Source organism: Giraffa tippelskirchi, chromosome 11, assembly GCF_054371585.1.
Source record: "Giraffa tippelskirchi isolate mGirTip1 chromosome 11, T2T-mGirTip1v1.2.pri, whole genome shotgun sequence".
NCBI classification, from domain to species: Eukaryota; Metazoa; Chordata; class Mammalia; order Artiodactyla; family Giraffidae; genus Giraffa; species Giraffa tippelskirchi.
Window position 1 is genome coordinate 114,607,050 of NC_137285.1, and position 25,147 is coordinate 114,632,196.

A 25,147-nucleotide genomic window follows, 5' to 3' on the forward strand; every position below is an offset into this window, starting at 1 on the left:
TCCAGCCTGTGTTCCTTGCTTTGCAAGGTGGATTCTTAACCTTTGGATCACCAGGAAACTCCCTCAGGTGTCACTTTAAAATATTACTTTGCCAGAGACCTCTCTTGACCTCAAAATCTAAATGAGACGCCCTTCAGAGTTTTATGTACTTCTCCACAGAGGCCATCTCAGTTTGTTAGCATCTTAAATTTGTGATTATTTTTAAGCTCTATGAGTGAGCCTTGCTGGCCACTGGTCACAGTTCACCTAATGCATCATGGACACTCAATACTTACTTCTGGACCATATGCCTAAGGGCTAAATGAATGGATGAGTTCCACAGAGTACTCAGCCTACAAATTCTTCAGGGACCAAATAGGTCCCGTGGTCAAACACGATTGGGATGCCCTCTTCTGTCTCCCCTTAGAGAGTCATACTCTTCATTAGTGGAGGGAACATGGAGTCGGGCTCCAATGAGAAGAAAAAAAAAAGCAAAAAATAAAACCCAAACTGTAGAAAGGGAGTTTAATTTTCTTTGGCTTCTTGTTTTCTCAACTAAAGGGTGACATATTTTTAACCTCACATCTATAACATCCTATAGAATGTACTTTTAAGAGATGCTTCACCGGTGCTTCCTGCCTGGGAAATCTGCAAATCTCGAAAGATTGTCGAGCTTGGGTTGGGGACTGGGCATCCTCCATTGAGCACCCTCGTGGTGCCTGGCTGTCATCGTGAACACATGTGCGAACACTACCAGAGCAAAGCACCGGGCATGAGCAAATCTTGTAGCTAACTTGGGTTTATATTTCTTAGGAAAGAGAGAGGAAAAATGGTCAAAATTCACTGTGTGCAGATAGAATCTTTGCAGTTATAACAGTGAGCAACTCCTACATTACTAGTCTTTTACTGGAACCTGAATCTACAAGTGTTAGGAAGCTGATTAGTCCACCAACCACTCAGGAATTGCATCTCAATTCAGTCTTCTTGTTCTCAGTATTTGCAGAAACTCTTCAATTTTCCAACGGATATAAGTGAATTTTGGGCAGGCGTGGAGATTGCATGCAATATTAGCATTAATGGAGGTTTCAGCACACACCCTTTTGGCATCTTTAGTATGTTGTATGTAGGTAGGGTTCTTGAGGTGAGGTTGTAATTAAGTGCAGTGGATCTGAAATTATTTTTGATCAGCCCCTACTTAGGGCAAAACTGCTTGACTTACCGACTCCATCTAGTCTCATTTTCCAGTGGAAAAATAAATTAATGATAATTTAGGGGGAGTGGATTATGTATACGTTTGTTCTAGCACTGGAGTATGGATGATTCATATTTGAACCACAATGTATACATGTCTGAGAGTCAAGTTATTGGAAAATTACAGCCCAGGGATACTGTTGATGCAAATAAGCTTCAGTGTACTCTGTTGGGTTAACCAGGAAAACCACAACAAAATAAACTGATAATGATAAAGCTAAGCTAACTGTAATTCATAATTAAAAAGTACCAAGAGCAGAAATTGCAAATAGCAAACAACTCAAGACAACATTGATGATGTGCTGATAAAGAGTCCTTCTCCCAGACTTTGGAAATGTCAGCTCTGTGCCTGCACATGTGAAATTGGAGCCTTCCCATAGAGTAGACGGGCTCTGCATGGGTGGCTGGGCTTGTAGCAGGATACTGTGGGGTACTCAGTAACTTTTAGTATTTTCTGAGTCAATTACAAATTAGTAGCCCTAGTAATATGTACAACTACAAGCTTAATCAAACTGTACACCATTCACCATAATGATCCAAAGGAGGCCTTTAAGAAATTCAGTTGAGGACAGAGGGGAATGTTTCTGGTAATGTCCTCTCCATCCCCCACCCCAGTAGGTCCCAGTCTTGACTGTCTAGAACATTACCTCCTTCTGGTGGGGCTTTCATTTTCTAGCTCATACAGAGCAGGGATGTGCATCTGGATTTATAAAGTACTCATATTCTCAGTTTAATGAGAGTTTTAATACCCAGTACAAAATAATCTCTAAGATAGAACATTAAATGAAAGTGTGCCTGATAGTATGTATAATATGCTATTTATGCTGAAAAATGATCTTATATATGTTGACATATATTTATATACTTTATATTGTTGGGTTATCTGGAAGAAAATACTAGAAACAGAACAAAATAGTTGCCTCTGGAGACTGGTATTGTCTGCTGGGAAAAAGGAGGGAGGAAGATTGGGTTTTTTCACTAGATATCCATTCATGCTTTTTGAATTTTGCACCATTTACACATTAACTATTAAAAATACAAAAGAATCTAAATTTAGAAAAAAGGAAAAAGGGGGGAAAAAGGATCCATTGAGCCTACAGAGACGTGATTTTTGCCTCAGCTTTTTTTCTTCTTTTAAAAGAGACAAGGGTTACGTTTGGTTTATTTGTTTTCTGATGCCTTTTACCCTCCTTCAAAAACAGTCATGTATTAAGCAGGAGGTTCCATAATGTAAAGAAAAACCTCTAAATGAGATGGCAGGGTTATAAAACCAGGTCCAAGCCCTAGAATTTCAGAGTAAGGTAAAGACCTTGGTCTCAAAACACTATTTTCTAACAAATTGGACCTGCTATTAAAAAAATTTCCAAGTGTTCTGATGTGTTTTCATATACTGCATATGTAAAATATAAAAAGGAGTGCTCTTCATAAGTCACTTGTCCACTGTCCATTTGCAGCTTGAAAAGAAGAAAAAAAACACAAAATGCAGACAAAATTTATATTGCAAAGCACATTTAAATGAGTTCATTTCTCTTATTTCATCTGCTTTAGTATTGCTCAAGGAGACAAAGCAATTATTTATGCTGATTTGTTATCAGGAATTTAAAAGAGAGCAAACAGAAATAGTACTGTATTTAGTGTTTCCTAATGACAAATGAAATATTTAATTATGTAAAAAAGGATTGTATTCTTTTACACAGATTGACACAAGAGAGTACATTTTCTCTGTATCTTAAATGCTCAGTAATACTTCTTTCTTAGAGTGAAATCTCTAAGAAAGTCAATGGAAAACAGGTGGTTCATGAAGAGATAATTAACGAACTGATTGGCTAAAGCAGTGTGGGGAGCAGAAAATTCAGAGCACGTGCATCTGAGAACGAGGATTCTTGGGAAGAAGAAACCACTTCTGGAAGAGACAAGGGATGTCTAAAGGAGAAGGAGGTGTAGGGAGGATAAAAATTCAGTTTGGGGTGTGCCAAGTTAGACGTGGGCCACCCCATTCAAAAGGAGATGTTATAAAGCAGAAATAAGTAGTGTATTGAAATTATATGGGTTTTGAGTGACTGCAGCAAGACTGTAGAGTAAAAATTGATGAAAAGCAGGAAGGAATGTTTGGATACGATGGAAGGCCTCCCTCTGGGTGGTGTAGATAGAGATCATGATGAATTCCTCAAATCAGAGAGGGGCTTTGTGCAACTGGGCCTAAAGTAGTACTAAAGTAGGCACAGACATTCAGAGGTGGGGATATAGGCTGGTGTCCACCTAGCATACTTTGGAAAATTCTATAATGAAGATATATTAGTACAAGTTATTAACTATCCCAAGGCTTTGGTCAACTTAGAGTACAAATGTTAAATACCACAAGCCACATCCCTCGGTCTGAGGATGTCCCCCTGTATGCTAAGTGTGCCAGTATTTGCCCCACAATTCTTGTCCTCCTAGCCAGCCTCCTTCAGCCCCTTTCCTATCTCAGGCCCTGCAGGCTGGGACAACTTGAGCCCTGTATTCCAAACTTGGGTTCATGTAGAGGGGATCCATGTAACCACAAGCCTGCGGGTAACCCACGCAAGGAAACCTACTCAGATTGGGTCTAAATAACTTACATTTTTGCTCGCCTGAATTAGCCAGTAATTGCATGTGGGTAGACTTCGCCAGAAATGGTCTAAATGATCAATTAGAGGGCAAAAAGGAGTTCCTTTCTTTAAAGCTCAAGAGTCCCTGTTGAAGAGCCCTACTTCCCAAGCCCTGCTCGCATGGGCCTGTGCCCAGCTCTCTGCGGTGCCTGGGTATATTGTACATTTGCCTAACGATAATGAATCGAGGACTTATTTTGTAGGAAAATATAGGGCACTTCCATTACATGCAATCAAGCAAAAAGGCTGCAAAATGTGCCACTCCATTAATTTTAAACAGAATCCTTTCCAAATGTCACCCTGAAACCAGAATAAGGGGTTATTACAAATCTGAAGGAATTAAGAGTAATTTTCATTTGTACAAAGGAGTTGAGGGATATGGCTCCTGCCACACACACACTATTAATTGGGCTAAATTTGATTTGCCAATTTCAGTGTGAACCACTGAGTCCTGACCTAGCCTGCCTGGTGCTGAGATAAGGGGGGATAAGGGGGTCCTATCTTCTTGGAGGGCGCAGGTGCACATGCACGCATATACACACATGCAAACGCAAGTACAGAATGTACAGAGAATGGAACATAATGGGCTAGTTATTAATGAATATGTTCTTCAAAGAAGCAAAACAAATGGCAGCTTCTGGCAAGTCACTTAATCTCTCTGAGCCTCAGTTTCCTTATCTGTAAAAGGGACTGATAACATCTTCTTCAGTGGGAGTCATGAGTATTCATGAGTTGGAGTAGGTCAGAGCACTTAGTGTGGTGCCCAGCCTATAGGTTACAACCATTAAATGGTAACTCTTATCTTTGTTTTCATCTTCTGAGGGTGGGTGCGTGGGTGGATGGGCTCTTGTGCCTAAGCTGGTTCCAGATCACACAGAAGGAAATCTGGATGTGGTACCAGGATGGGACAACCTTCACAAACCATTGTGGGGTCAGCCTCAGAGCCTAGGTCAGGTCAGCCCACTGAGTCACTGGTCATTTCCTTCCTGATCTCGGTTCCCACTGTCTCTGGGAAAAGAGCAGCCGGACTTGGAGGAGAGCGCAGAGCAGGAGACAGGAATAAGCGGGATAAGGCGGTTCCGGGGACGGTCCAGTCTGACCCTCACTCCACATTCCGGTACTTGGTGAAGAGGTTGTACAACACTCGCAGTGTAGATTTCAGGTCACAGTTGACGATGTCTGCAGAGGTAACAAAACAAAAAACACATTGCTTCAGTGGTGCCCGAATTGGCATTGGTTGTCCCCTTCCTCCTGCACCCCACCAGGGGTGCCCAGCATGGTCCCAGGGGAGGGGTGTGCTCTCTCCCACAGGATGTCATTGTGTGCTCCTGAAGAGCTGGCTCCCTGTCCTGCTGGGACAGAAGAGCATCCCCACAAGACGACCAGGGGCAGGTGGGTGTTGAAGGATGGGAGGGCTGTGCAGCAAGACTTCAGAGCAGAGGGCAGTGAGGGGCAGAGGTGCTGGGGTGTGGGTGTTGCACCTCTCATTGAAAGACAGCAGGCCCCAGGGCACGCAGCCTTTGCCCTGGAATCAGCATCTCAGGTGCGAGGACCCTGACCCGACTCTGTCCCCTGGTCTCACTTGTGTCTGGGGGCCCCTCTGCCTTTACCCTGCACCACAGAGCCAGCTGTGAGTGGTGGAAAGGAGGGGACAGCCTGGGGCTACAGTGGGGGATGAGGCGGTGGCTTAGGACTAAGACACCTCTCCTTTAAGAAGGGAGGGCGGGCCCCTAGATGGCATAGGAGCCCACCTGGCAGGGAATACCGGGTAGATAGGTGTCATCTGAAAGATTAAGGACAGAGCAAGGTGGCCGGGTTTGAGATTGGGAGCTGGACTCTATTATCAGGAGAATTTCACTGCAGGTCCTGGGCTTTCATGCAACCATTTCCTCCCATCCTCACGTCCCCTGTCCCCTCTCTCTGTTCCTCTCTTCACCAGTCACTTTCTCTGGCTGCCTCACTAACCCTCTGCTGACGCTGACTTCTCTACCTTCTCCCCATGAGGCTCTGCTCTGGCCCCTCTGCACTCATGACCCTGCTGGAGAGCCTTCCCTGAAGAATCAGCATAGAGAAAATGTAAAGAAAGGAACTCTTTGCCTGCTATAGGGCTACATGCTTGTGCGTGCTCAGTCGCTTCCGTTGTGTCCAACTCTTTGCGACCCTATGGACTGTAGTCTGCCAGGCTCCTCTGTCCGTGGAATTGTCTAGGCAAGAATACTGGAGTAGGTACTGCTATGCCCTCCTCCAGGGGATCTTCCTGACCTGGGGATCAAATCCGTGTCTCTTGCATCTCCTGCATTGCAGGGGGATTCTTTACCCACTGAGCCACCTGGGAAGCCCATATAGAGTTACAGACTGTGGTAATTATAAGGAAAAGTTAGAAAAAGGTAAAAGCCTGATGACTACACAAGGCGGGAGAGTTGAGGTTGAGGATTACATAAGGCCAAAAAGGGCAAGTGGAGGGAAATTTCAGGAGCTGGGGTGGCTGTTTCCCTTGAACTGGGTGCTAGTTACAGGTGGCTCGTGGGATATTTCACTAACTCACACTTTTATGTGCCACTCTGTTTATGTGATATTTTTCATAGTAAAAGTTATTAGAAAAAAAAAAACAAAACCCTAACTGTGCAAAAGGTCAGATGAAGTAAATGATGTCAGAGAATAGAAAATAATAAGTGCTCTATGATCCTAAAGTGGGAGAGAGGAGGCTGAGCTGCTTTGAGAGAAGGGTTTGAGCACAAGGTCAGGGCCCCAGCAGTGACCTGGTGAATAGCAACGGGGATCATTCAGAACCAGCAGAGTGGGAGGCGGGGGCTCCACTGGCTCCAGGTCACAGCCTGGGAACTCAGGCAGTTGTGGCTACTGCCATAGTCAGGTGTGCCCAGGTCCCAGCACCGCAAAGATTAAGACCAACTGGGCCATAAGCCGAGGGCACAGGGCTCGGAAATCTCCTTAGGGCTCCCTCAACTCCTGAAAACCCTCCTGCCTGCTCCTGCCCAGGCCTTGTCTCAGCTGTACACCAATCCTGCTCCACCCTGCTGGGCTCAGACTCTGCTCCAAGCTCTCTTGCTGATAGACTAGGGGCTCAAGACCACCCGCCAGGCCTGGAGCACAGCTCCCTTTCTGCTTCTGTATTGGTTCCTGCACAGATCTGAGCCTCTAACTGGGATCCTGCCCGATAGCTGAGACCTGCTACCTCACCCTGCTCAGGCTGAATCACTTTCTGCCAAATACAGTCCCATGTCCTCTGGGCTAATTCCTGTCCTCCCCTTACCGCTTGATGTTGAGTGTTCCTTAAATTCCACCCAAGTCAAAGATGAGGGAATCAGCCTAAGGAGGAACTGCTAGAGAGGCAGACAGGGCAAAGGTGAGCTCAACAAGGGAGTGCGTGAAAGGGCAGGTAGGGTAACACTGGGGCCACTGCAGCTGGTTCCCAACTGGGCTCCTCAAAGCCTCTTGCCCTCTCCTGTCCATTGTACTCACTACAGTTAGACTACTTGGTTTCTGGGTATGGTTGTGCAGGATGCACACTCCAGGGTACATTATTCACATGTGCATGGTGTTACTATAGATAACAATATAACTCTGGTCCTAGGAGGTTTCCCTGGTGGCTGAGATGGTAAAGAATGTGCTTATAATGCAAGAGACCTGGGTTCGATCCCTGGGTTGGGAAGATCCCCTGGAATAGGGAATGGCTTCCCACTCCAGTATTCTATGGACAGAGGAGCCTGGTGGGCTATAGTCCATAGGGTAGCAAAGAGTCGGACATGACAGAGTGACTAACAGGAGGTGTGCAGCTCACAGCTTGTATAGTCATACAGCCATGCCACTTAAAGTCCAAAATCCTCATCCATGGTTTTACAGGGCAAAAGCTGACTCCAGCCCACCTCTCCAATCTCGCGTCATGCCACGTTCTGCTCATTCACTCTGCACTGACCACACTGGCTTTCTTTTACAACCTCCCAATAGGTTGTCCTCCTCCATTATATCAGCCTCTGCACACACTGTTAAACATCTAGATTGTTCTTCCCAAGTAGCTGACTCCCAATCCTCTTGTAGACCTCAGCTCAAAGCACCGCCTCCTCCGTGAAGCCTTTCTGACATCTGGTCTTGGTGAGGGCACCCTGTCTTATGTTCTCAAAACTCCCACACTCTTCCTTCACAGCACTCTCTCCAGTTCTAAATCAATGATTTGTGTGTTTATTTGATGAAATCTGTCTCTGCCTGGACTCTGAGCAATGTGACTGCAGAGAATTGATCGTGTTTTGCTCCAGTGCCTGGCCTGTTACCTGGCATGCACAGACCTCAGACATATTAGTAGGAGATAAATGAATGAACTGATGTTGAAGCTGAAACTCCAATACTTTGGCCACCTGATGCGAAGAGCTGACTCATTTGAAAAGACCCTGATGCTGGGAAAGATTGAGGGCAGGAGGAGAAGGGGACGACAGAGGATGAGATGGTTGGATGGCATCACCAACTCGATGGACATGGGTTTGGGTGGACTCTGGGAATTGGTGATGGACAGGGAGGCCTGGTGTGCTGTGGTTCACGGGGTTGCAAAGAGTTGGACACGACTGAGTAACTGAACTGAAATGAATGAATAATTGCCCAGTGTCCTGGAAGCCAAGAAAGAAAATTCCAGAAAGAGGGGATGACTAATAGAGCCATATGCTCCCAAGAGGGTAAGAGCTGGAAAGAGTCTCAGGGGACACGGTCCTGCTGGTGGCTTGGGAGAGAGCATGGCCACGTGCAGGTGGAGCCAAAGTGTTCACAGCAGAATGAGCAGTGGGTGTGGGTGCAAAGGAGGAACTTGGGAGCCTGATGAAGGACAGACATGGATGGAGATGAGAGGGTTTTTCTCTTTTAAAGATAGGTGAGTTCTAAGGTTGCTTGAGAAAGAAAATGGCCAATATGGGAAAAGGTTTCAAAATGACCATTTAACCTAATTAATTTTATTTCTTCTTTTATTGAAGTAAGTTGGTTTACAATATTACATTAGTTTCAGGTGTACAACACAGTGATTCAACATTTTCATAGATTATACTCCATTTAAAGTTGTTAAAAACAATGGCTATATTTTCCTGTGCTGTACAGTATATCCTTGTTGCTTATTTATTTTATACATAGTAGTTTGTATCTGTTAATCCCCTACTGCTATCTTGTTCCTCCCTCCTTTCCTTTTCCTCCTGGTAACCACTAGTTTGTTCTCATATCTGCGAGTCTCTGTTTTGTTGTATTCATTCATTTATTTTTTAGATTCTACATATAAGGGAGATCATATAGTATTTGTCTGTCTTTATTTAGCTTATTTCACTAGCATAATATTCTGTAGGTCCATCCATGTTGCTGAAAATGGCAGTATTTCATTTGTCTTTATGACTGAGCAGTATTCCGTATTATACATACATCACACTTTCTCAATCCACTGATTTGCTGATGAGCACTTGGGTTGCTTCATTTGTCTTTATGACTGAGCAGTATTCCGTATTATACATATATCACACTTTCTCAATCCACTGATTTGCTGATGAGCACTTGGGTTGCTTGCATGTCTTGCTGCTGTAAATGGTGCTGCTGTGAACATCAGGACATGTGTCTTTGTGAATTAGAGATTTCATCTGTTCCAGTTACATACCCAGCAGTGGTATTGCTAGATCATATTGTAGTTCAACTTTTAGTTTTTAAGGAAGCTCCATACTATTTTTCATCAGCTCAGTAGCCCAGTCATATCCGACTCTTTGGACCCCATGGACTGCAGCACGCCAGGCCTCTCTGTCCATCACCAACCCCCGAAGCTTGCTCAAACCCATGTCCATCGAGTCAGTGATGCCAACCAACCATCTCATCCTCTGTTGTCCCCTTCTCCTCCTGCCTTCAATCTTTCCCAACATCAAGGTCTTTTCCAATGAGTCAGTTCTTTGCATCAGGTGGCCAAAGTATTGGAGTTTCAGCTTCAGCATCACATCTTCCAATGAATATTCAGGACTGATTTCGATTAGGATTGACTGGTTGGATCTCCTTGCAGTCCAAGGGACTCCCAAGAGTCTTCTCCAACACCACAGTTCAAAAACATCAATTCTTCTGCACTCAGCTTTCTTTATAGTCCAACTCTCACATCCATACATGACCACTGGATAAACCATAGCTTTGACTAGACAGATCTTTGTTGGCAAAGTAATGTCTCTGCTTTTTAATATGCTGTCTAGGTTGGTCATAGCTTTTCTTTCAAGGAGCAAGCATCTTTTAATTTCATGGCTGCGGTCACCATCTGCAGTGATTTTGGAGCCCCCAAAAATAAAGTGCTCACTTCAGCAGCACATATACTATTTTCCATAGTGGCTTCAATAATTTATATTCTACCAGCAGTGTAGGAGGGTTCCCTTTTCATCCTCTCCAGCATTTACTATTTGCAGACATTTTCCTGATAGCCTTTCTGAGAGGTGTGAGGTGCTATCTCATTGTCATTCTGATTTGCATTTCTCTGATTAGTGATGCTGAGCATCTTTTCATGTGCTTGTTTTCCATCTGTGTATCTTCTTTTGAAAAATGTCTGTTCAGGTCTTCTGCTCATCTTTTAATCAGGTTGTTTGACCTTTTGCTATTGAGTTGTATGAGCTACTTATATATTTTGGATGGTGGTTTAGTCACTCAGTTGTGTCTGACACTTTGCAACCCCAAGGACTGTAGCCTGCCAGGCTCATCTGTCCATGGGATTTTCCAGGCAAGAATACTGGAGTGGGTTGCCATTTCCTTCTTCAGGGGAACTTTGCAACTCAGGGATTGAACCCAGGTCTCCTGCATTGCAGGTGGATTCTTTACCAGCTGATCTGCCAGGGGATCCTCTAGTAACCACTTACTGGTAATACAATTTGAAAATATTTTCTCCCATTCAGTAGGTTGTTTTTTTGTTTTGTCAATGTTTCTTTTGATGTACAAGCTTTTAAATTTAAGTCCCATTTATTTATTTTTGCTTTTGTTTCTTTCCTGTTAGGAGAGATATCTACCAAAATCTGCTACAATTTGTCAAAGAACGTCAAAGAGTATTTGGTCTGTGTTCTGCTCTAGGAGTTTTATTGTTTAGAGTCTTAAATTTAGGTCTTTAATTCACTTTGAGTTTATTTTTGTATATAATATGAACAAATATTCTAATTTCATTCTTTTACATGTAGCTGTCCAGTTTTCCCAGTACAAGTTATTGAGGAGACTATCTTTTCTCCACTGTACATTCCTGCCCCCTTTGTTGTCAACAAACTGAGCACAAGTGTGTGGGTTTATTTCTGGGCTCTCTATTCTGCTCCATTGATGTCTATGTCTGTTTTTATTACTGTAGCTTTGCAGTATAAAGTTATGGCAAATGATTGCTCCAGCTTTGTTCTTTATTCTCAAGATTACCTTGGCAATTTGGGGTGTTTTGTTGTTACATATAAATTTTAGGATTATTTTTTCTAGTTCTGTGAAAAATGTCATGAGTATTTTGGAAGAGATTATGTTAAATCTGTCATTGCTTTGAGTGGTATGGACATCTTCACAATATTAATTCTTCCAATCCATGAACATGGAATATCTTTCCATTTCTTTGTATCACTTTCAATTTCTTTCATAAGTGTTTAATGGTTTTCAGATTATAGGTCTTTCACTTCCTATAACTTTACTGAATTCATTTATTAGTTCTAGTAGTTTTTTGGTGGAGACTTTAGGGTTTTCAAAATATAGTATCATGTCATCTACAAAGGTTGTAGATGTCACCTTTATAGCTTTTCTTCCTGCCCAGTTGGATACTTTTTATTTCTCTTTTCTGACTGCTATGGCTAGGACTTCCAACACTGTGTTAACTTGAAGTGATGAAAATGGGCATCCTTGTCTTATTCCAGATTTTAGAGAAAAAGCTTTTAGCTTTTCACTGTTGAGTACGGAGTTAACTGTGGGTTTATCATGTTGTTGTTCAGTTGCTCAGTTGTGTATGACTCTTTGCAACCCCATGAACTGCAGCACGCTAGGCTTCTTTATCCTTCACTATCTCCCAGAGTTTGCTCAAACTCATGTCCATTGAGTCGATGATGCCATCCAGCCATCTCATCCTGTCGTTCCCTTCTCCTCCCACCTTCAATCTTTCCTAGCATCAGGTCTTTTCCAATGAATCCACTCTTTTCCTCAGGTGGCCAAAGTATTGGAGCTTCAGCTTCAGTATCAGTCCTTCCAATGAATATTCAGGGTTAATTTAATTTAGGATTCACTGGTTTGATCTCCTTGTTGTCCAGTGAACTCTCAACAGTCTTCTCCAGCACCACCATTCGAAAACATCAATTCTTCAGCACTCAGCTTTTTGTATGGTCCAACTCTCACATGCGTACACGACTACTGGAAAAACTATAGCTTTGACTAGATGAACCTTTGTTGGCAAAGTGATGTCTCTGCTTTTTATATGCTGCCTATGTTTGTCATAGTTTTTCTTCCAAGGAGCAAGCATCTATTAATTTCCTGGCTGCAGTCACTGTCTCTAGTGATTTTGGAGCCCAAGAAAATAAAGTCCATCACTGTTTCCATTGTTTCCCCATCTATTTGCCATGATGTGATGGGAATGGATGTTATGATCTTAGTTTTTTGAATGCTGAGTTTTAGGCCAGCTTTTTCACTCACCTCTTTCACCTTCATCAAGAGGCTCTTTAGTTCTTCTTCTTCGGTCATTAGGGTGGTATCATCTGCATGTGGGCTGCCGTCTATGGGGTCACACAGAGTCGGACATGACTGCAGCGACTTAGCAGCAGCAGCAGCATCTGCATATATGAGGTTATTGATATTGCTCCTGGAAATCTTGATTCCAGCTGGTGATTCATCCAGCCCAGCATTTTTCATGATGTACTCTTCATGAAAGTTAAATAAGCAGGGTGACAATATACAGCCTTGACATTCTCCTTTCCCAATTTGGAACCAGTCCGTTGTTCCATGTCTGGTTCTAACTGTGGCTTCTTGACCTAAATACAGGTTTCTCAGGAAGCAGGTAAGGTGGTCTGGTATTCCCATCTCTTGAAGAATTTTCCACAGTTTGTTGTGATCCACACAGTCAAAGGCTTTAGCATAGTCAATGAAGCAGAAGTAGATGTTTTTCTGGAATTCTCTTGCTTTTCCTATGATCCAACAGATGTTGGCAATTTGATCTCTGGTTCCTTTGCCTTTTCTAAATCCATGTTGTACATATGGAAGTTCTCCGTCACGTATTGCTGATGCCTAGTTTGAAGGATTTTGAGCATTACCTTCATAGCATGTGAAATGAGCGGATAATTGTGCAGCAGTTTGAACATTCTTTGGCATTGCCCTTCTTTGGGATTGGAATGAAAACCAATCTCTTCCAATCCTGTGGCCACTGCTGAGTTTTCCAAATTTGCTGGTATATTGAGTGCAGCACTTTAACAGCATCATCTTTTAGGATTTGAAATAGTTCAACTGGAATTCCATCACCTCCACTAGCTTTTTTCGTAGTAATGCTTTCTAAGGCCCACTTGACTTCATACTCCAGGATATCTGGCTCTAGGTGAGTGACCACACCATTGTGGTTATCCAGGCCATTAAGACTTTTTTTTTTTTTTTTTTTACAGTTCTGTGTACTTTTGCCACCTCTTCTTACTCTCTTCTGCTGCTGTTAGGTCCTTACTGTTTCTGTCCTTTACATGCCCATCTTTGCATGAAATGTTCCCTTGTTAACTCTAATTTTCTTAAAGAGATCTCTAGTTTTTCCTGTTCTATTGTTTTCCTCCATTTCTTTGCATTGTTCACTTAAAAAGGCTTTCTTATCTTAAATCACCTTTATTGTATCAAGCTATGTTCCTTCTATACCAACTTTGAGAATTTTTTTAATCATGAATGGATGTTGAATTTTGTCAAATACCTTTTGTGTCTACTGAGATGATCATATGATTTTTATCCTTCCTGTTTTTAATGTGATGTAGCACATTGATTTAGGGATACTGAACCATCCTTGCATTCCTGGGATAAGTCCCATTTAATTTTGGGATTTTTATATTGTTGAATTTGGGTAATATTTTTGTCATGAATTTTTGCTTATATTTATCATGGATATTGGCCTGTAATTTTTTTATTTTTTGTAGTATCTTTGCCTGATTTTGGTATCTGGGTAATGATGACCTTGTAGAATGAATTTATGAATGTTCTCCTCTCTTCAATGTTTTTTAACAGTTGAGAAGGATGATATTAGTTCTTTGTGCTATACAGTAGGACCTTGTTCTTTAACCATCCCATATATAATAGCTTACCTCTGCTAACTCGAACCTCCCACTTCATCTCTTCCCCAACCCCCTCTACCTTGGCAACCACAAGTCTGTTCTTTGGCTATGAGTCTGTTTATGTTTTGTAGATAGGTTTATTTGTGTCATATTTTAGATTCCACATATAAGTGATTACATATGGTATTTATTTTTCTTTTTTCTGACTTAACTTCACTTAGTATGATAATCTCTAGTTGTGCCTGTGTTGCTGCCAAGGGAATCATTTCATTCCTTTTTATGGCTGAGTAGTATTCCATTGTATATTAATATATGTACAGATTCTTCTTTATTCATTTATCTGTCGATGGAAATTTAGGTTATTTCCATGTCTTGGCTATTATGAACAGTGCTGCTCTGAACACAGGGGTGCATGTATCTTTTTGGATTATAGTTTTGTCTAGAAATATTCTGAGGAGTGAGATTGCTGGATCATGTGGTAATTCTGTTTTTTGTTCTCTGAGGAACCTCCATACTGTTTCCCATAGTGGCTGTACCAACTTACATTCATACCAAAGTGTTGGAGAGTTCCCTTTTCTCCATATCCTCTCCAGCATTTGTTATTTGTAGAGTTTTAAAAATAATTTTATTTACTTATTTATTCATTGTTTTTGGCTGTGCTGGGTCTTTGTTGCTGCACAGGGGCTTTTCTCTAGTTGTGGCAAGCAGGGACTACTCTCTGGTTGTGGTGCACAGGCTTCTCATTGTGGTGGCTCTTCTTGTTGCTGAGCAGAGGCTCTAGGGCACACAAGCTTCAGTAGGAGCTGCACATGGGCTCAGCAGTTGCAGATCCAGGGCTCTAGAGCACAGGCTCAATAGTTGTGGTGCATGGACTTAGTCACTCTGTGGCACATGGGATCTTCCCAGATCAGGGATTGAACACGTGTCTTCTGCATTAGCAGGTGGGTTCCTTACCACTGACTGAGCCACCAGGGAAGCCCCTATAGAGTTTTTAATGATGGCCATTCTGACTGGTGTGAAGTGGTACCTCATTGTAGTTTTGACTCACATTTCTCTAATCATTAGCAAGACTGAGCATCTTGCCATGTGTCTTGACCATTTTTATTTCTTCTTTGGAGAAGTATCTATTTAGGTCTTCTGCCCATTTTTGGATTGCATTGTTTGTTTTTTTGTTGTTGTTGAGCTGTATGAGCCACTGTGTATTTTGGAAATTACACCCTCGTCAGTCACATCACTTGCAAATATTTTCTCCCATTTTGTACATTGTCTTTTAAAAAATGGTTTCCTTTTCTATGCAAAAGCTTGTAAGTTTGATTAGGCCCCATTTGTTTATTTTTGTTTTTATTTTTATTGCCTTGGGAGACTGACCTAAGAAAACACTGGTACGGTTTAAGTCAGAGTATGTTGTGCCTATGATCTCTCTAGGAATTTTATGGTGTCATGTTTTATGTTTAAGTCTTTAAGCCATTTTGAGTTTATTTTTGTGTATGGTGAGAAGGTGTGTTCTAACTTCACTGACTTATATGCAGCCCTTCAACTTTCCCAACACCACTTGCTAAAGAGACTGTCTTATTCCCATTATATATTCTTGCTTCCTTTATAAAAAATAAAATTACTGGAGGTGTTTGGGTGTATTTCTGGGCTCTCTATTCTGTTGCATTGATCCATATGGCTGTTTTTGTGCCAGTACCACACTGTTTTCAATTACTGAAACTTTGTAGTAACCAAAAGTCTGGGAGGATTATGCCTTCTGCTTTGTTCTTTTTCTTCATGATTGTTTTGGCAATTATGGATCTTTTATGGTTTCATATACATTTTAGGATTATTTGTTCTAGTTCTTTGAAATATGTCATGAATAATTTGACAGGATTGTATTAAATCTGGAGATTTCTTTGGGTTGTGTGGAGAAGGAAATGGCAACCCACTCCAGTATCCTTGCCTAGAGAACTCTATGGACAGAGGAGCCTGGTGGGCTACAGTCCATGGGGTTGCAAAGAGTCGGACATGACTGAGCAACTAACACACACACCTGGGTTGTATGGCCATTTTAACAATACAAATTCTTCCAATCCAAGAGCATGGGATATCTCTCCACTTCTCTGAATCATCTTCAATTTCCTTTATTAATGTTTTATAGTTATCAGTGAATAAGTCTTCCATTTCTTTTGTCAGGTTTGTTTCTAAGTATTTCTTTTTTGGGAATTCAACTTTGAAAGGTATTTTTTTAAAATGCTGCTTCTAGAATGTTAATCTTAAATTTTATTTATCTATTTGTTTTTGGCTGTGCTGTATCTTCACTGGTGTGTGCAGGCTTCCTCTACTTGTGGCGAGCAGGGGCTACTCTCTAGTTGTGGTGTGTGGGCTTCCTAGGGTGTTGGCTTCTCTTGTTGTGGAGCATGGGGTCTAGGGCTCTCAGACTTCAGTAGTTGTTTTGCATGGGCTCAGTAGTTGTGGCACACAGGCTCAGCCACCCTATGGCATGTGGAATCTTCCTGAACTAGGGATCGAGCCTGTGTCCTTTGCATTGGCAGATGGATTCCCAACCGCTGGGCCACTATGAAAGTCTGGTACTGTTTTTTACATTCTCTTTCTGATATTTCATTGTTAGTGTAAATAAATGCAATTGATTTTTGTATATTAATCTAATATCCTGCTACCTTGCTGAATTTGTTTATCAGTTCTAGTAGTTTTTGTGTGTAGTCTTTAGGGTTTTCTATATATATAGAATCATGACATCTGCATGTAATGACAATTTTACCTCTTCTTTCCCATTTGGATAACTTTTATTTCTTTTTCTCATCTGATTGCTGTGGTTGGTAGGACTTCCAATACTATGTTGATTAAAAGAGGTGAAAGTGTATGTACTTGCTTCAGATTTTAGAAGGAAGACTTTTAGCTTTTCATTATTGAGTATTATATTGGCTATCGATTTGTCATGAATGGCTTTTGTTATGTTGAGATATGATCCTTCTATACTCACACTGGTAAGAGTTTTTAACACGAATGGATGTTGAATATTATCATATGCTTCTTTGGCATCTATTGAGATGATCATGTGGTTTTTGTCTTTTCTTTTGTATGTGGTGTATCACATTGACTGATTTGCATACACTGAAGCATCCTTGTGTACTTGGGATGAATCCACTTGGTTGTGGTCTATGATCTTTTTCATGTGTTTTTGGATTCAGTTTACTAATGTTTTGATGAGAATTTTTCCATCTATATTCACCAAAGATATAAGCCTGTGGTTTTCTTTTTTGGTGGTATCTATCTGGTATTGGTATCAGGGTGATGGTGGCTTCAGAGAATGTCTTTGGGAGTGTTCCCTCCTCTTCAGTTTTTTGGAAGAGTTTAAGAAGGATTGGTATAAGTTCTCCTTTGTTTGGTAGAATTGCCTATGAAGCCATCTGGCCCTGGACTTTTATTTGTATGGAGTTTTAAAATGACAGATTCTGTTTCATCTCTGGACTTCCCTGGTGGCTCAGTGGTAAAGAATCCACCTGCCAGTGTGGAAGACACAGGTTTGATCTCTGGAACAGGAAGATATTCTGGAGAAGGAAATGGCAACCCACTCCTGTATTCTTGCCTGGCAAATCTCATGGACATAGGAGCCTGGTGGGCTACAGTCCATGGTATCACAAAAGAGTAGGACATGACTTAGCAACTAAATAATAACAATAACAAAAATTTCATCTCGAGTGATAGGTCAGTTCAAACTATCTTTCTTTTTGATTCAATTTTTGTGGGCTTTATATTTCTAGAAACTTGTCCATTTCTTCTAGGTTGTCAAATTTTTTTGCATATAATTGTCTCTAGTGAATCAGTTATAAATATACATATTGCTGTTGTTCTGCTGCTCAGTTGTACAACTCTTTGCGATCTCATGAATGGCAGCACGCCAGGCTTGCCTATCCTTCACTATCTTCCAGAGATTAATCAAACTCATGTCCATTGAGTCAATGATGCCATCCAACCATCTCATCCACAGTCACCTCCTTCTCCTCTTGCCCTCAATTTTTTCCAGAATCTCAGGGTCTTTTCCAATAAATCTGCTCTTTGCATCAGGTGGCTAAAGTACTAGAGCTTCAGCATCAGTCCTGTCACTGAATATTCAGGACTGATTTTTTTTAGGATTGACTGGTTTGACCTCCTTGCTGTCCAGGGGACTCTCAAGAGTCTTCTTCAACACTACAGTTTGAAAGCATCAGTTCTTTGGTGCTCGGCATTCTTTATGGTCCAACTCTCACATCTGTACATAACTACTGGAAAAACCATAGCTTTGACTAGATGGACTTTTGTTGGCAAAGTGATGTCTCTGGTTTTTAATATGCTGTCTAGGTTTGTCATTGCTTTTCTTCTAAGGAGCAAATGTCTTTTAATTTCATGGCTATAGTCACTGTCCACAGTGATTTTGGAGCCTAAGAAAATAGTCTGTCACTGTTTCCACTTTTTCCCTATCTATTTGCCATGAAGTGATAGGACTGGATGCAATGATCTTAATTTTTTGAATGTTGAGTTTTAGGCCAGCTTTATCACTCTTCTAACTTCATTAAGAGACTCTTTAGTTCCTCTTCACTTTCTGCCATTAAAGTAGTATCATCTGCATATCTGAAGTTGTTGATATTTCTACCGGCAATCTTGATTCCAGCTTGTGATTCATCCAGCCCAGCATTTTTCATGATGTACTCTGCATATAAATTAAATAAGCAGGGTGACAATATACAGCCTTGATGTACACCTTTCTTGATTTGGAACCAGTTCTGTTGTTCCGTGTCCAGTACTAACTAACTGTTGCTTCTTGACCTGCATACAGGTTTCTCAGGAAGTAGGTAAGGTGGTCTGGTTCCCATCTCTTTAAAAATTTTCCACAGTTTGTTGTGATCCACATAGTCAAAGGCTTTTGCGTAGTCAATGAAGCCGAAGTAGATGTTTTTCTGTAATTCTCTTGCTTTTTCTGTGATCTGACAGATGTTGGCAATTTGATCTCTGGTTCTTCTGCTTTTTCTAAAACCATCTTGTACATGTGGAAGTTCTCAGTTCATGTACTGTTGACGCCTAGCTTGAAAAATTTTGGGCATTACCTTGCTAGCATGTGAAATAAGTGCAATTGTGTGGTAGTTTGAACATTCTTTCGCATTGCTGTTCTTTGGGACTGGAATGAAAACCGACCTTTTCCAGTCCTATGACCCACTGTTGAGTTTTCCAAATTTGCTGGTATATTGAGTACAGCACTTTAACAGCATCATCTTTTAGGATTTGAAATAATTCACCTGGAATTCTATCACCTCCACTAGCTTTGTTTGTACTAATGCTTCCTAAGGCCCAGTTGACTTTGCACTCCAAGATATCTGCCTCTAGGTGAGTGATTAAACCATTGTGGTTATGTGGGTCATTAACAACTTTTTTGTACAGTTCTTCTATATATTCTTGCTACTTCTTCTTAATTTCTTCTGCTTCTGTTAGGTCCATACTGTTTCTGTCCTTTATCATGCCCCTTTGCATGAAATGTTCCCTTGATACCTTTAATTTTCTTAAAGAAATCTCTAGTTTTTCTGATTCTGTTGTTTTCCTCTAGTTCTTTACATTGTTCACTTAAGAAGGCTTTCTTATACCTCCTTGCTATTCTTTGGAATTCTGCATTCAGATGAGTATATCTTTCCTTATCTTCTTTGCCTTTCACTTCTCTTCTTTTCTCAGCTATTTGTAAAGCCTCCTCAGCTAATCATTTTGCCTTGTTGCATTTCCTTTTCTTGGGGATGGTTTTGATCACTGCCTCCTGTACAATGTTATGAATCTCATTCCATAGTTCTTCAGGCACTCTCTCTATCATGTCTAATCCCTTGAATCTATTTGTCACTTCCACTGTATAATCATAAAAGGGATTTGATTTAGGTCATATCTTAATGGCCTAGTGGTTTTCCCTACTTTCTTCAATTAAGGCTGAATTTTGCAATAAGGAGATCATGATCTGAGCCATAGTCAGCTCCCGGTCTTGTTTATGCTGACTGTATAGAGTCTCTCCATCTTTGGCCGCAAAAAATACCATCAACCTGAATTTGGTCTTGACCATCTGATGATGTCCATGTGCAGAGTCATCTTTTGTGTTGTTGGAAGAGGGTGTTTGCTATGACTAGTGCATTCTTTTGGCAAAACTCTGTTAGCCTTTGCCCTGCTTCATTTTGTACTCCAAGGCCAAACTTGCCTGTTACTCCAGGTATCTCTTGACTTCCTACTTTTGCATTGCAGTCCTGTTTGATGAAAAAGACATCTTTTTTTTTGGTGTTAGTTCTAGAAGGTCTTGTAGGTCTTCATGGAAACATTCAACATATACATATATCTACTCTTTTAAAAATTCTTTTCCCGTGTAGGTCATTATAGGGTATTGAGAAGAATTCCCCATTCTATACAGTAGGTCCTTATCAGTTATCTCTTTCATATATAGTAGTATGTATATAATATAATAATTAAGAGGCCTGGCGTGCTGTGATTCATGGGGTCGCAAAGAGTCAGATACGACTGAGTGACTGAACTGAACTAATTGAACTAAGATTATATGTATATATTCCCAGTCTCCCAATTTATGTCTCCACCCCTCCCTCCCCTCTACCGTAACCATAAATTTGTTTTCTACATCTGTGACTATTTCTGGGTTGTAAATAAATTCATTTGTAACATTTTTTAGATTCCACATATAAGTTATATTGTATGATATTTTTCTCTGACTTACTTCACTCAGTAGGCCATCTCTAGGTCCATGAGTTTTAGTGCAAATGACACTATTTCACTTTTTTATGGCTGAATAATATTCCATGTATATATGTGCTGTATCTTCTTTATCCATTCCTCTGTTGATGGACATTTAGGTTGCTTCTGTGTCCTGGCTATTGTATATTATGTTGCAATGAATATAAGGGTATATGTATCTTTCTCAGTTACCGACTCCATGGATGTCCTTGTGTGGCAGTGACTCTATACAGTCTGCATGTGTCCAGTGGCTTTGGTGGGAGAACTGGATCTGACATGAGCGTGGGTCACATCTTTCCCCATGGTGTTCTGGCAGGTGTCACATTGGTAGGAGGTGGGATTGGAGATGGAGGGGCTAGATGTAGAGCTAGGTGTGAGCTGGGCCTCCTGCTTTGCTCAGTGGCTGATATTACCCTATTGGGAGAGAGGTTGGGTCCCAAGTTGCTGAAGAAGAAGCCCTAAGGTAGGATCTGAACTGGCTCTGTTCCCCGTAAGTGTGTGATTTCCTCCTCCCATCACCCTTTCCCTAGAGCAGAGCAGGATTGGGCTGGACTGGGTCAGAGGCGGTCTGTGTATTGGCTATGGCAGTCCCAACCCTAGTTAGGGTCTTAGACCACTTCTGATGTGCTGTCTCCATAAGCACCAACAGAAGTTTCCCCTGCCCCTTTCAGAGGCTGTTCCATGTCCAAACTAGCTCCATCCCTCACAACTGAGCATTCCCCTCAGCTGCAGGAGCCCTTGCCTTAGTGTAGAGCAGCATCATGGAGCATGTGGGGCTGGAGTGGTACTCAGCTCAGGCTGGGGCATATGCTGGAACAGTTATGGCAAACCAGCCAGGGTCTCCTGCTGTTTCAATCTGCTTCCTCTGCCTTGTTTTGAGAGCTAGCAAGTGTGCTCTTCATGAGAAGAGTCTAGGTTTCATATAGTCCTCCTATTTGTCCTACTGATTTTCAAACCTAAGAGGACTCATCCACCTGGTGTCAGATTCCAGGGCCGGGGTGCCCAATATGTGGCTCAGACTGCCCCCTCCCCAGGGAGGGTCTCTGTCCATGTAATCCCCCTCCTCATCTGAGTCCCCTCCCAGGAGCAGAGGTCCCTGATCGCTTCCCTTCCTTTCCTACCCAATTCTGTGCAGATCTTTTATATAGCGTTGGTTGTACAAGAGCCTTTCTGCCAGTCTCCAGTTAGTTTTCAGTGAAAATTATTCCACATGTAGATATATTTTTGATGTGTTCATGAAGGAGGTGCGCTCTGCATCCTTCTACTCTGTCATATTGATATGTCTCCTCTGTTTTAATGTCCACTAAAATTTGAAGTGTATCTTCACTACAATGGGTTAATGATCTGCTTATAGCCATTTAATGTCTTGGAATCAGTTTTCTCACTGGTAAGAATGGGTTTCATGAACATATGAGAGAGAGAAAAGTTGCTCAGTCATGTCTGACTCTTTGCGACCCCATGGACTGTAACTTACCAAGCTCCTCCATCCATGGGATTTTTCAGGCAAGAGTACTGAAGTGGGTTGCCATTTCCTTCTTCAGAGGATCTTCCCAACCCAGGGATTGAACCCAGGTCTCCCGCATTGAAGGCAGATGCTTTACTGTCTGAGTCACCAGGGAAGCCTCGTGAACATATGAAGGGCTCCCTAAATGGTAGTTTCCTTTCAACTTTCCCATCTTTGCCTAGTAGCAGAGCCTAACGCATAGCTGTTAAGTCTGTGCTTAAGTCTGTTAAGTCTCCATTGCACAACTCCAGGGGGTACCATTCACATAAAGTAAGACCTGCTCCTTGGGAAATCTGAGTTCATTGTTTCTGTAGGTCATCACCATAAGGTGGGCCTGGTGAAGTGGGGGACTACAATCAGAGACACTACTTATTGTGTGTTCTTAGCAAGAAAGCCAAGGGCCACACAGGTAGTTCCCGGTAGGCCAGTAGGTGGGCCCTCTCAGCTAGGAGAGGAGCTTTGGAGTCCTGGGAACAATCTATGACTCCCTGCAATATAAATACAGCCTCTTTAAAACCCTGGGCTAATAAATTGTATTATTAGCAAGTCAGTACTGCTCTGATCTCCTCTTTGTGCTGGTCCAGAGTCCCTGTCTGGGAGCAGACAGGACGGTAGGGCTCCAGGATAGACAGCCAGAGCAGAAGCTGTCTGGTCGAGGCCAAGGAAGCGACAAGTCAGACTCAAGGCCGTGCCCTCCGTGGACCCACCTGGGCCACCCCAGCCTCCCTCACCCCGGTCTGAGGTCCCTTCTCTGATGCCTTCCTACCTCCATTTTTGAGTTCCCTGACCAAGGTGGGAGGAAACCTGGTGGCTCAGTGCCACCAACTGGTGGGGGCTGGAATAAATGGGGGTGGTCACAAGCCCCCTACTCAGGGTGAGCCCAGCCTCTAAGAAGTCCTTTGTGTTCCAGCTTCCATCCCACCTCCAACGGATGGAGCTCATACGCAGTCTTTGCCTTGCTCTCCTGTTTCCATCCTTTGGTATGGGTTATTTTGGTGGTGATTTGCTACCCTGTCTAGTGATTTAGCCATAAGCTTTAATTTTTTTAATATGACAAGCATCCAGAAAAGTACATGCTATACACACACACACACACACACACATATACACACACAGTTTTAAATAGTTGTATGAAAACCCTCATGTAACCACAATTCATGTCCAAGGTAGATGCTTGTCAGTACCCTAGAAGCACCCCCTTCCTCTCTGCATTCAGGTTCGCAGTCACCCTGCAAAGGTAATCACTATCCTCACTTTTATCATGATTACTCTTGATACATAGGATGTAAGATTACTCTTACACCCTTGTTCTTCTTCATAGTTCCACTAGCAACATATGAACCCTTAAATATCAAATTGTAGTTTTGCCTATTTTTACACTTCATATCGGAGAAGGAAATGGCAACCCACTCCAGTACTCTTGCCGGGAAACTCCCATGGACGGAGGAGCCTGGTAGGCTGCAGTCCATGGGGTCGCTAAGGGTCGGACATGACTGAGAGACTTCACTTTCACTTTTCACTTTCATGCATTGGAGAAGGAAATGGCAACCCACTCCAGTGTTCTTGCCTGGAGAATCCCAGGGACGGGGGAGCCTGGTGGGCTACCGTCTATGGGGTCGCACAGAGTCGGACACGACTGAAGTGACTTAGCAGCAGCAGCAGCAACACTTCATATACATAGATTTATACTACACATTATTTTGTGATTTTTTTACTCAAAATTGTTTACAGGATTCATCTTTTAAACAATTTCATTGAGGTATATTTTGTGGTTTTATTGAGGTGTAACTAATTATGTTCTGTTGTCTTTCAAGAAAATTTCTCAATTTGTTGACTACTTCTGGTAAGTTTTCGGTGCCTTGAAATGGCTGCTATTGATCATTTTGTCCAGTTTTACACTTGCTTTTTTTGCAGAGGATAATCATTGACCTCTTCATGCTTCAGTAACTAGAAATCTCTCTTGTGATTTCTCACTTCATTCCTTTTTATTGTTGCCATTGTGCAATAATCCATGGTATGAGTGTACTTTAATTTATTTAGCTTGCTTACTGGGGATGCACATGCCAGTGTAGTCCATTATGGGTATTCTTAGACTAGTGGCCTGGTATATGGGCCTGCGTACTTATGAGTGGAATTGTTAGTCATAGGGTATACTAGTTTTCTATTGCTGCTCTAACATATTACCATATATCTGGTGGCTTAAAACAATCCAAATTTATCATCTTACAATTCTAAAGGTCAGAGTCTTAAAACGGGTCACACTGGGATAAAATCAAGGTGTCAGCAGGGCTGTGTTCACCTCTGGAGATTCTCGGGGAGAACCTGTTTTCTTGCTTTTCTAGCCCTCTAGGGGCTGCCTGCATGCATTGGCTTATGGCCTCCTTTCATCTTCAAAGTCAGCGATGGCTGGGGGAGTCTTTCTCGTGTTGTATCACCCTGGTTATCCTGGATCATCTGGGGGGTTCCAATGAGGATCCAGCTAAAGATCCTCAACTTATATCTGCAAAGTCTCTTTTATCATGTAAGGTAATAACAGGACCCAGTGATTAGGATGTGGACATTTTGAGGGGCCATCATTCTACATTTAATACATTTGTATGATAAATCTTATTTTTTGGCTGTGCTGGGTCTTGCTGTGGGTGCTTTTTCCTTTTAGTTGAGGAAGGCGGGGGCTACTCTCTAGTTGTGTGCTCGGGCTTCTTATTGTGGTGGCGTCTCTTGTTGTAGAGCATGGGCCTCAGTAGTTGTGGTGTACAGACATAGTTGCTCCACAGCACGTGGGATCTTCCTGGATTGGGGAT

General features: G+C 42.1%; 1 protein-coding gene and 1 long non-coding RNA gene across 2 annotated transcripts in view; one reads left to right on the forward strand and one right to left on the reverse strand.

The window, feature by feature from the left end:
* The window catches only part of LOC145526743 (uncharacterized), a 68,260-nt gene that overhangs the window by 16,219 nt on the left and 26,894 nt on the right, over window positions 1–25,147 (forward strand). The window lies entirely within an intron of this gene.
* The window catches only part of PARVA (parvin alpha), a 166,358-nt gene continuing 143,922 nt past the window's right edge, over window positions 2,712–25,147 (reverse strand). Inside the window, exon 13 of the mRNA XM_081543111.1 lies at window positions 2,712–5,039. Coding sequence (XP_081399237.1) covers window positions 4,963–5,039 — 77 coding nt within the window. The 3' untranslated portion in view covers window positions 2,712–4,962. The remainder of the gene's footprint in view (window positions 5,040–25,147) is intronic.